The sequence below is a fragment of the Phodopus roborovskii genome, unplaced genomic scaffold (assembly GCF_943737965.1).
Source record: "Phodopus roborovskii unplaced genomic scaffold, PHOROB, whole genome shotgun sequence".
Taxonomy (NCBI): Eukaryota; Metazoa; Chordata; class Mammalia; order Rodentia; family Cricetidae; genus Phodopus; species Phodopus roborovskii.
Window position 1 is genome coordinate 2,567,639 of NW_026126412.1, and position 11,870 is coordinate 2,579,508.

The 11,870-nt window shown below is 46.4% G+C and overlaps 1 protein-coding gene across 2 annotated transcripts; it reads left to right on the forward strand.

Annotated features, from left to right (window-relative positions):
- Positions 1-330: 330 nt before the first annotated feature.
- On the forward strand, positions 331-10,833 carry Glrx (glutaredoxin). 2 transcript variants are annotated; one of them, XM_051182764.1, is made up of 3 exons: positions 331-592; positions 7,685-7,812; positions 9,971-10,833. In XM_051182764.1, exons 1-2 carry the CDS (start codon positions 386-388, stop codon positions 7,796-7,798), a joined length of 321 nt encoding a protein of 106 aa, XP_051038721.1. In that variant the 5' UTR covers positions 331-385; the 3' UTR covers positions 7,799-7,812; positions 9,971-10,833. The 2 variants fall into 2 exon arrangements, with proteins under 2 accessions (XP_051038721.1, XP_051038722.1); XM_051182765.1 differs by having other exon boundaries at positions 9,974-10,833.
- Positions 10,834-11,870: the final 1,037 nt, after the last annotated feature.

The following is an 11,870-nucleotide window of genomic DNA, read 5'->3' on the forward strand; positions in this document are numbered from 1 at the left end:
TCCAAAAGAGAATTTGCTCTAAGAGGTCCTGGCCTCTTCCTCTTAGAAGCTGGTCAGGGCAGTGTCTGCTATCCTTGAGGGTGACTTAGCTCAGATCCCTGCTATTGGACAGGCATTCCCAAAGGTGGAGAGGACAAAGACAGCCTGACCTGTGCTATTATGGATTAAACAGCAAATGTGCATTCCTAGGCCTAGTAACTGGTGAATCACACCGGAATGAATTAACTTTGGGGCTGGCCCTTTAAAACTGAATCATCCTGCTCGATAACTCCTCCTCCAAGGAGGTTCCTCATTAAATGAGAGCTGTGGCTAAGCCACGTTTTTTATATCAACCCGTACCTTCAACTGAGCACCGGTCCACCCGGGGAAGCTGCAGCCTGACAGCATGGCTCAGGAGTTTGTGAACTGCAAGATCCAGCCTGGGAAGGTGGTCGTGTTCATCAAGCCCACCTGCCCATACTGCCAGAAGACCCTAGAAATCCTCAGTCAACTGCCTTTCAGACCAGGGCTTCTGGAATTCGTGGATATCACAGCCACCAACAACACCAACGAAATCCAAGATTATTTACAACAGCTCACCGGAGCGAGAACAGTGAGTGTGTTCAAATGCTAAGGAAAGCCTCAAGGGTCACTGTTTCCTTTCAGAGCTATGCAGATATCCCTGTTTTTTCTAGGCCGCCACTGCCAGGACTCTGTGCTTCAGAACATCCAGAGGGCTTTGCAGGGTGTGGGGGAGGGACCCGAGGGAAGACACTGGTCAGATGAGCAGGCCGCAGTCTGCCTTGGAGGGTGAGAAGGCAGTACAGAGATGTGTGGTGAGGGGCCCATGGGCCTGGCCGCTGAGCTGAAGGCAATTAACTGCCCTTTGTCTGGAGGCTTTGTCTGAAGCACTATTTTGAATTGACAGTACTCATCTGACAGGCAGGAAGGCAAGGCAGGAGGCAGCTGCGAGGCTGGGTATGACAATGACCTTCAGCTTTTTTGTTAAGAACTTGTCTTCCCTCTACATGTGTCTTGGAGGGGTTTGTGATCCTTTCCTTTTCTTTAGGCTTCCTTCATCGCCTGGTACCTTCATTGTTACCTACCCCACTCACTAGAAAAAGAAATCCTCCCCTCCCAGTCGCCCCTTGTGCTGCCTTAATTATTGGACATTTCAGGCCTGCTGCTGTCCGGGCCTGGTTATCATTGCAGTAACTTTCCAAATGATCCCACGGTTTCTTGCCTTGGAGTTCGTGACCAGGGGCTGCAGGATCAGAGTGGCACTCGAGAGATCTGTTCCCGCAAATGCACTGTTTGGCTCTCTAAGAACCTCTAATTCCCCCAGAAAAGGATTTCTTTGTGCCTGGGCTGCTGGTGGGATGCCCAGCCTAACATACTCTGGTGCTGGAAGGGCCAGCGCGTCTCACTGGAGTGCTGGGGGACAAAGCCTAGGATCTGGCAGGCCCAACAAGCCAAGAATCTTGGCCACCTTCCTCCAATACCAATTAAAGAGACACGTGACAGTGAAAAGTGGAAGAAAGAAACTTTTTCAATGGGGCTTCCCTGGGAAGATGAATAAAAAGGTCCATGTGACTCCCAGATCCATAAAGTTTATGGCGAATGTGAGACAGGCCAGAGGTTAACTTTGGGTGGCTTCTTCCATCACTCTCAATCATCAATCACTTGAGACAAGGTCCCTCGATGAATCTGGAGTTCACAGGTTGGGCTGCACAGTTGGTGGCCAGAAAGTCCCTGGGTCCTCCCATGCCAGCCTCCCAACCCTGGGACTTTTTCTATGGATTCTGGGGAAATAAACCTAAGGTTCTCATTGTCGTGGGCCACCTCAACCTAAGGATTAGGTTCAAGTAGAAGGCAGGAGGTTTTTAGGCCAGATCAAGGGGAGGTCCCCGCCCATTGTTGGCTCATTGCTGTCACCTCAGGTCCACTTAGTCCGTAAGGGCCTCAGAACTGTGAAATCCCTTCCTGTGAGGCAAGTCCCTGTACTGGCTGGCACCAGGACTTCCCAGCACAGGTTTCTGGGGAAACTGTTTAGACAGTCTGATACCCAAAGGGAAAGGTCCAGGGTGGTAGTCACACCAGGCCCTTTCAGGGGACAATGTAGGCAACACATTTACTATTTGAAGTTCAGTGTGACTTACAGGGTTTTCTCTGTGGTCTGGGTATAAAGCCTTGGAAATTCTCATTTTAAAAATCTGTATGCTAGTGCAGACCACAGCTATAGCATGAGGTCTCGGAGCAGACACACAATCAAAGAGTGGACAGAACAGAGAAGTGTGAAAACTCCTACAGGCCCCTGCACTGGCCGGCACTCACAATGGGTCCTCCTGGAGGGTGGTTCCCAAATTCCCCTAGCTAATGGAATCACCTGGGAACTTCTCAGACAATCCCATGCTCAGGTCATACGCCTAATTACAGCCTGGAAAGAGCAGAGGCAGGAGCCAGCAGTCAGTAATAGTGTGAAAGATCTGCAGGCGGTTCCATCCACAACAGGATTAATGAGAATGCTGTTCTGGAGAAAAAGAGAATCTTCATTTAATGGATGTTTGCACTGATTTGTAAAGCAACACTCTTTTATAGTGGCCTTTGAAATTTAAATTTTCAAAAGGGGTATGTGTTTGTGTATGTGTGAGTGTATTCATGCGTGTTCATGTGTATGTGGTGTGTATTCGTGTGTGTATGTGGTATATTCGTGTGTGTGTGTGTGGTGTATTTATGTGTGTTTGTGTGTATGTGGTGTGCATTCCTGTGTGTATGTGATGTATTCTGTGTGTGTGTGTATGTGGTATGCATTCCTGTGTGTGTGTATGTGGTGTGTATTTGTGTGTGTGTGTGTGTGTGGTGTATCCATGTGTGTTTGTGTTTGTGTGTGTGTGGTGTATCCATGTGTGTTTGTGTGTGGTGTGTATTTGTGTGTGTGTGTATGTGTTGTGTATTTGTGTGTGTGTGTGTGGTGTATCCATGTGTGTTTGTGTGGTGTGTATTCGTGTGTGTGTGTGTGTGTGTGTGTGTGTGTGTGTGTGTGTATGTGTGTGGTGACCAGAGATTGACTCCGGGATGTGTTTCTCAATCACTCTCCACATTAGTGTTTTTGAGGCAGGGTCTTTCGCTGAACCTGCACGTTTGCCATTTTGGTTAGACTGGCTAGCCTGTGAGCCTGTGGGATCCACCCATCTCTGCACTCCACTCCCAGTGTCGTGCACTGCCATGCCTGGTTTTTACACGACTGTTGAGGACCTGAACTCAGAGCCCTCATGCTGGTCCTTGGTCATTCATGTATAGGGATATATACATACATACATACATACATACATGTATACATACATACATACATACATGTATGTATGTATGTATGTATCCCTAATAGGTTTTTGAGTCAAATTCAATGCTTCCCTTTTGGAGAGAAACACAAATGCTTCCAGCTCACTGCTTCCAGATCCTGGGTAGGGATGTGTTTGCATTCTAGGACAGTGAGATTGAGTGTAGTTTGCTGTTCACTTGCCCTCCATGACTTAGGGCTCGGGTATCCAATAGGAGCTCAGCAGGACTTGATTATAGAAACAGCCTTCAGCTTAACAAGGCAGACTGTCTGGCCCTTTCATCTGTTGCTCTCCACAGCTCTGCCTTTCTCTGATGGAACTTTGGACACCTCTTGTGGGCAACTGTATTAGAGGCAAATTGCCTCTATTTTTGTCTGAGAAGGCTTAGTTTCCTTCATGTTCATAAGATGATTTTTCTGGATATAAAACATAATTTTCAGCTTCTATGACGTATCAACACATTTCTGCACAGTGGAAATACAGCCATGAAAGAACTCCTACTTTTTAAAATATGCACTTTTGTATGGGGACAAACAATACAATGAATTGTGTATTTGGAGGCGGTGACGTGCTTACAAAGAGTGAACTAGGAAAGGGAAGACAGGGTGTAGGCAGAGGTTATTGGTCTAAAAAGAATCATTGGGGGCTCTCCAAGGTGGAGGAAGGAGGAGACAAAAAATAAGGGCTAGTACCTGCCTTTAGCGTGCCCGAGTATGACTGGTGTCCCATGGAGTCAGGAGGCTGGCATGACAGGAACACTATGGGTTAGAGTAAGAAGGGCTGGATCCAAGGCCTTAAGAAGGCTCTGACCTCTCATAAACCGGCTTTGCTGTGAGCAAGCCCACTGCTGGATTTGGAGCTTCAGAGTGACTTGATGTGACTCTGGAAGAGAGGAGATGGGTTATTCTAGACTCAAGTGAAAGATTAAGTTTTATTATGGCAGAATAAAGACAGCCAAATTAAACAAATTTTTTTAAAACCTTGGAAGGGACATCAAAGAAGCAAGTTACAGCCGTGCAGATAGGCCTCGGATGTACGCATCTGACTGGTAGAAGGATTTTGTTAAGTTACTATATTCCAAAGACGTTTATGTGTTCATCAGATCTGACACTGAGGTGGGCAAATGTGATTTGAAAGAAAATGGCCTCAAAGGGAGTGGCACTATTAGGAGATGTGGCTTTGTTTGAGGTCTCTTTGCAAGCTTCAGCCAGTTTGACTTCCTGTTGCCTGCAAAATGTAGCACTTTAGCTCCAGCACTGGCATCTGCCTGCACGATGCCATCTCCACACCCTGATGATAATGGGCTGAACCTCTCAATTGTAAATGAGCCACCCCAGTTAAATGTTTTCTTTATACTATAGACTTGCCCTGGTCATAGTGTGGCTTCACTGCAATAAGAATCCCCAACTAAGACAGCAAGTAGGCTAAATAAAGGTCATTCAAGTTTGTAAAGTTGGCCCCAAAAGTCCACAGGCTTCAGTCACTGGCACTCCAATCAGTCCATCAGTCTCAGTGCATGTGTGTGTACTTTCCGGGAATCTTCTTTCACGGGACAAGAGACTGCAGGAGGGGCAGGGTCTGGGCTGAAACAGGGTCTGAGGCCGCACAGAATTCAGATAAGAAGGGCAGCCAGTGCTGTGTAGCAGAAGGGGAAAGTGCTGAAGGAGCTTTCAGTGCTACATCTCAAGAAACCTGGCCAACCTAGGTCAGAAGTGGAGACCTGGGCGCCGGGAAGATGGTTCAGTGGATAAATTATTTACTTCACAAGCATAAACCAAAAAAGAAGCCATGCATACTTGGCAACCTGCTTGTAATCCCAGGTCAGGGGGAGCAAGGACCCTGCCTCAATTAAAAAAAAAAAAAAGGTTATCAAGGAAGATAATCACTGTCAGCCTCTGGCTCCACACACAGGAAGTTGCAGAGAATGCTGGGAAATCCCATTCTGGGAAAACCCAGAGCACCATTTTCCAGTTTGGTTTTAGAGTGAACGTTCTTTCTCCTCTGAGCAGTAGTTGACTCAGCTTCCTCCCAGGCGAGGCATGGGCCAGAGGTTTGAGTGACAGATGTTTCTTTCTCTTCCTCAGCCTGAAAGATTGAAGGCAGCTTTGCTGATGCCCCAACTGTGGGGGATGGGAGTGGGAGGGCAAATTTCCTTCAGGCTTAAACTTGCCAGATGGAACAAAAAGCTGCACCCTGGGGACTGGCCAAATTGTTTCAGGGCCTGTCTCAGGCAGGTGACCCTATAGGAGTTGGAAGGAGATGGGGGGGGGGGGAAGAGGGAGGAAGGGGGAGAGGGGGGAGGGAGGGAGAGGGGGGAGCTCAGCCACCCTGGGAGAAATCAGGGGCTGTTCTGTGTAGACCATTGATTGGAAGGTAACCAACACCTGGGAAATGTTTACAAATTGAAACTCCTAGACCTTGGCTCATTTTGTCTGGATCTGAAAATTGGGGGTTGAAAGAAGAAATCTTCATCATATTTAAGCAGAACTAGGATTCTGATTCCTAGTCAAGGGGGAAGCTACTGTCAGGAGCTGACCTTTGCTTTTCATGGCCTTCTTGCCACTAGGATTAGCTCAAACCCTCAGTGTATCAGACTTTTTTTTTTTTTTTTTTTTTTTTGGTTAACCCCGTAGCATGAGAGCAACAGTTTAGACTAAACCCCAGAACTCACGTAGGAAAAACAAAACAGAACAAAAACAAAAAAAAGCAGCCAGCTTGTACCCCAGCACAGGGGACACAGGGCACAGGGGAGTGAGAGGTCTGCCTTAGTTTTTTTTTTTTTTTTTTTTAATAAAAGAACATGATCCAGGATTCAGTGTTACCCTTTGGCTTCAAAAACACATGCAGGAAGAAAAACAGAAATGTAGACAGCCATAGGAATAGTGAAGATTGCTTGAATCTTTTTGAAGATGCACACATTCAAGAATAAATAACATGGTTGCCTTGTTTAAAGCTTGGATGAAGTTTATTTAACAAATCATTATCTTCAACAGAACCATTAGGGCTCTGTGTAATGGGTTCAACTGAGCACCCCCAAGGATGAGGAGATAGGATGGAAAAGCTCTCAGACTTGGGGACCTCCTTTCTTCTGAAACATCGGCCAGCATTCTGTGGAGATTTTAGGATTCTTCCCTCATCGCTCTGAACTTTTCCCCTTGTAGCCATTTTCCCTTTACAACATTTCCCATACCTCCACCCTGCCCTCAGCAGCAGCCAGGCCCTCTCCTGGGGTTCAAGGATACTTGCCCAGGCCCACCTGCCAGAAAGGAGTTCTGGGAGTTTTTTCTAATTGTCAGGCAAAGGAGATAGCTTATATAATGTGGATTGTGGCACAGGGTTTTGATTATCGGCTTTATAATTTTTAAATCCTAGTTTTCCCTGGGCCCCCTTCTCTATAAACAAACAACAAACACACAAATGCTACTAGAATTTATCCACAGTAATTCAACCTCTGTTCTCCTCCTCACGTTTTAAATAATTCACTTTGGCATTCTATACCTTCCGAGGAAAACAGGATGCTCTGAAAAGCATGCTCACTCTGTGTCCCTCCCCCACCCCCTGCCCCATCCATCTGTCCATCTGTCAGGTATGCTCCTTGTGTTCAGAGGGCCTGTTACTTCCTGATCACTCAGGTGACTTAGCAGAGTCCCTTTCTTCATGGCCAGGCACCCTTCGCATAACATCTCTGGCCACAGTGAGGGCATGTCCTCCTTCCTGGGGGGGGGGGCGGGATCTGAAATCCCCCTCACCTCTCTGAGTGTCTAAACAGGATCCTAAGAAGTGGGAGTGGATTCAACGGAACTGCCTCCAGTAGTACATTGACCTTGTCAGTCTGGCCAGCAAGCCAGAACACATCACTATCTTTGGACCTAGAGCTCAGCGGTTCAATATTTTACCAATGGCAAGGGACTAAAGGAGACTTAACCAGCACACTACCGTCTTCTGGTTGGGGACAGCTTACCTGTGTTTTACTAACAGGGATGCACTGTCTAACAAGCCTAGCCCTACCTTCCAGCTGCACTGAAAAAGCGGCGTGCTCCCAGGTGCCTGGGGATTAGTACAGTCTCAGGTGTTCTCACTGCATCATTTGTGAAAAGCACTGTCAATGCCCGGCTCACTCAATCTGCAAAACCTTTTCCTACCTTTTTCCCACCAAGGGCTGAACTCCTGCTCCGTAGCTGTGCCTCGGAGCTACAACCTAGCCCTAGTAACTTTTTTTTTTTTAATGACTATTACTCTTAGAGCATTGTTTTAAAGGAGTCTTCAGAAGATTGTAGAACCATTTGTAAAGCTTAGCATGGTGGGCAGTACTGGGGAGGATTATAAGTCACACAAGGCTCCTTACCTGTCCTGACTTGCTTCTGCAGGTTCCTCGGGTCTTCATTGGTAAAGACTGTATAGGTGGATGCAGCGATCTAATTGCCATGCAGCAGAATGGGGAGCTGATGACCCGCCTGAAGCAGGTGGGAGCTCTGCAGTAATGGAAGGGAGGCAGGTGAGTGTTGACCAAGGCAGCAGGAGACAGTGGCCCTCTGCCACCTTTTCTATTATGCTGTAGGAGGACATTCTGGGTTGGGTTGATGTGAGGAATTGAGACAGCACTTATTGATGAATTTTATATTTTACAGACGGCTGAATTGTACCAATGAGAGAAACCCTTTCAATGTACCTTTATTTTAACAAACGTATTGTGCTAGACACAGTACTAAACATAAATACACAAAAAGATTACAAAAAACTTCCAGTCCCTGGAGATAGACAGATCACAAACAACGAAATCATTGCTGACAGCAGAGGAGGCTCTTTCTCAACAGGGCTGCCTGACAAGGACTCAACTAGCTAAAGATGAAGGAGGTTGATTTGGGAAGCAAGGAAGGCACTTCCAAGGGATAGTTAGAAACAAGATTTATAAAGGGACAGCAGGAAGGAAGGAAGACATGTAGACAGGGCCACAGCACAGAGGTCATGAGGAGGGTTGTGATTTAAGTGCAAGATGAAATGAAGGTGTTTTGTTTGTTTTTCTTGTGTTTGTATGTGACCTGTATCTGACTTCTCAAATGCCAAATCGGATCTTTGGTCCAGTGGAAAACTAAAGGGAGGTCACCTGTTTAGGAAGGACCAGTGATGCTGAGAAGATGGAGGTTCCCCTCTGGGGGTTCTTGTCCTTACTTATTTAAGAGAATTTAAGAGTGGACTCATAAGGGCAATTTTATTAGAATTCAAAGGAGAACCTTCAGGGTGGGCAAGTTGTAAATCCTGGCAGTTGCCCAGAAGAGGAATATGCCCTTGGGAGTCAGGAATGAGAGAGAGTGGGGGAAGCTTGCTTAGAACAGAGACGGAAGAAAAGGAAACACTGAGCTCTCCTGGGTGATTCAGAGAAACAGGCAGGCTGTAGAGTTGCATGTCTGCAAGAGACTGATCAGTAACAAAGGAAAAGAACATCTCGTTAAAGGGGTAATTATTCTTCCTGTTTCCTTAGCATGGCTTGAGGTGGGGCTGCCTTTTTTGTTCTTTTTTTTTTTTTTTTAATTTTTTTATATCACAGTCCCAATTCCCCCTTCCTCATTTGCTCCCAAACCCTCCACTCCCCCCCACCTCCTCCCATCTGCTCCATGGAGAGGGTAAGGCCTCCCCTAGAAGTCTAAGTCTGTCCCATCATCTAGCTGAGGCAGGACCAAGGGCCTATCTCCTTGATGGTGGTGTTCATTTGGACAGGTGATGGTCCAGGCCAATTGGATCAGCTCTTAAGGAGGAGACAATGGCATGTCTCCACTGAGAGGTAGACTCCACTCTTGGTTAGGAGGCAACAGCTTTCCATTAATGGACCTTCAATGCTATAGTAATACCAGGATGCCTAGGGTCTGATGAATAAACCTGTCTGTGTCCTCTAGCATGGAGAGCTAGCATACTCCAGGGACATATACACAGAAGACTCAAGTTTCTCTTTTATGGAAGAAGAAAGTAATGATCTTTTGTTTTGCTGTATTTTTTTTTGAAACAAGGTCTCTCTGTGTAGCCCTGACTGTCCTGAAACTCACTCACTCTGTAGACCAGACTGGCCTCGAACTCTCAGAGATCTTCCTGCCTCTGCCTCCCAGTGGAAGTAATGATTCTTTAACATAGAAGTTCTTTGAGAGGCTGCAAGCTTCACATATCAACAATTTATCCTTTTGGTGGTTTGTGGTGGTCACTCAGGATAGTAACAGAAGGAAGTCTGAAAAAGAATACAATTGAGACTCCAGGCCTAAAATTGTCAATATACATCTTTGGATCCCTTATTTCCAATATCACAGCTGGTGACCATCGTCTGTTCGGGGAAACTTTCTTCATCCACACTGAGTTCTAAACCACTAAAAGCCCAGTTAGTGGAACCCAGTGGCTCCTATTCTAGAACATGTTTAACAGTTCAGGCTGAGTTAGGAATGAAACAAAGGAAACACCACTTCTGGAGTCGCCTGTGCTATGTGTGTGTGAGAGAGAGACTCTTCACAATGGAGCCTGCCAGCATCATTCTTTCCCCTGTCCTATGCTGTCCTTTTCCTGCCAGGCCACCTGTAACAGATGTCTCTAAATGACTGGGTGTTCTGGTGTGGGAGGGGAGGCTGAGTTATTTATGATATGAAATCTAGCTCTTTGTCTCTTTCCCCACCCAGCAGACCCCATGCTGACAGCAGCTGTCCAGTCATGCTGACACCAGTGCCTGAGAGCTGACCTGTATCACAGAGATGTCAGGACTTCCTGGTGACTGGGATTTTGAACAAAAACAGCTTTTATTTCTTCTTTTCTTCAGTGCTAAAAACTGTTGCAATTTGCTTTTACCTGTGCAGTCAAGAAGCTTAGCAGACCATACTAGTTAGATTCTTCATGTGCCAGCACGTCTGTCTCTACCTCTAAGCCAAGTTTCTCAGCCAAGTTTGTCTAAATCTCCAGTGAACCTGTTGCTGGCTCGTTGCTAGTACTGGTCAGCTGAAATAATTTTGCAGAACTCGGCTTTATAAAACGTCACTAAATCGATGGATATTGTAAACTTCAAGTCACACACATGCATCACCCCCAGCCCCATTCCACTTCAGTGATCACTGCTCTGGGTCAGCATGCTCAGTCCTGCCCCTCCCAGAGCTCACAGAAGATAGCTCTCATTTGTATGAGGATGCTCTTTGAGAAATCAGATGAAAAAGCTGTACACAGCTGGTTCTCCCTGTGGCTCAGAGACAGCACAGCAGATGTCACATTCAGCACTGTCTATAAAGATGGTTGCCCAGAAAATCCTAAGCAGCTTTGTGTTTATCTGAGTTAGACTACCAGGAAATTTAAATATGAAACGCAAAATTGTAAAACCCTGCTTCCAAGAATGTCTGTGAAAGAAGTCCAGGTTTCCAAAACTGCCCTAAAGAATTCCTTCCATCCACACTTTGAGTTTTGCGATGATGTTTCATTGTTATGGAACTGCAGGTTCCTTCTCTATCTCCAGTGAGGTGGGCTCATTCCTAATAAAGATGTACCTGGAAGCAGCTAATGGCTTTTGTCTGGTTGTGTCCTATGTTCTCAAAACTGAAAGGGATAGTGTTCTTGCAATGTGTAGGGCTGGTGGGGTAGCCCAGTGGGTCAAGGCATGTGCCCCTAGACTTGGTACCCTGAGTTCTAGCCTGGAGATCCATGTGATAGAAGGAGAGAACTGACTCTGGAAGTTTCCTTTTAACTCCCACACTTATGGTGTGGCACAGATGTACATACACACACAACTTCTTTTGTAAGGATTTATTTTTGATTGTGTGTAGTTATGCATACCTGCATGTGGTTATGTGCATATGAGTGTAGGTACACGCATATGAGTGGATGTAAATACAGGAGACCAGAGGTGTCCGGTCACCCAGGGCTGGGGTCACAGGCAGATGTTAAGTGTCAGACAGGGCTGGGAACTGAAACCCAGTCCTCTGCAAGAGCAGCAGGCATTCTTACCCATTGAGTCCCTTCTCCAGCCCACGGTCTTTTAACTTTTTTATTGAAATGAAAAAATGTAAGTATAATGCCACCTATAACCAGCTGGATATTGTTTAGGATCCAGTAATTACTTGCATTCATATTTTATACCTGGCACCCCGCTATGATTGACCCTTTCTCCCCGTGGACCCTAGCTCCCCACTTTACCGAAGATGGCTAGTTGTCAGGATCCACACTGGACATGGAAACTTCCTGGGGAGACATAAGCAAAGGACTCCGCTGGAATCTGTATCCACCAGGGCTGTCTCTGGCATCTAAGAGGGACAGTCTCGTGTGTGTGATGGCAGGAGTGTGTAAAGCCCACTCCAGACACTTTCATTCTGCCTCCTCAGGAGAGAGATCATGTTGATTAACCTCACAATGCTGGTTTCAGTAGAAACAGAGAAAGTCACAGAAGGGGAAAGAAAATGTGTATGTCTCCAGCCGCTTCCAGAAGACCTCCCCAAACCCAGGGACCCTTGACCCTCCTCCCCACACAAGGAAGCGAGCTGTCCAACTGGCTTTACAGTGCTTTGGAGCTCTTGTCCATGTCCCCCATCCCTTGTATGAAGC

Bases quoted from the DNA above. Each gene is read 5' to 3' on its own strand.
- Glrx (XM_051182764.1), top strand. From the start codon at position 386: ATGGCTCAGGAGTTTGTGAACTGCAAGATCCAGCCTGGGAAGGTGGTC. The intron at 593-7,684 runs GTGAGTGTGTTC...TTGCTTCTGCAG, and splicing joins AGCTCACCGGAGCGAGAACA to GTTCCTCGGGTCTTCATTGG.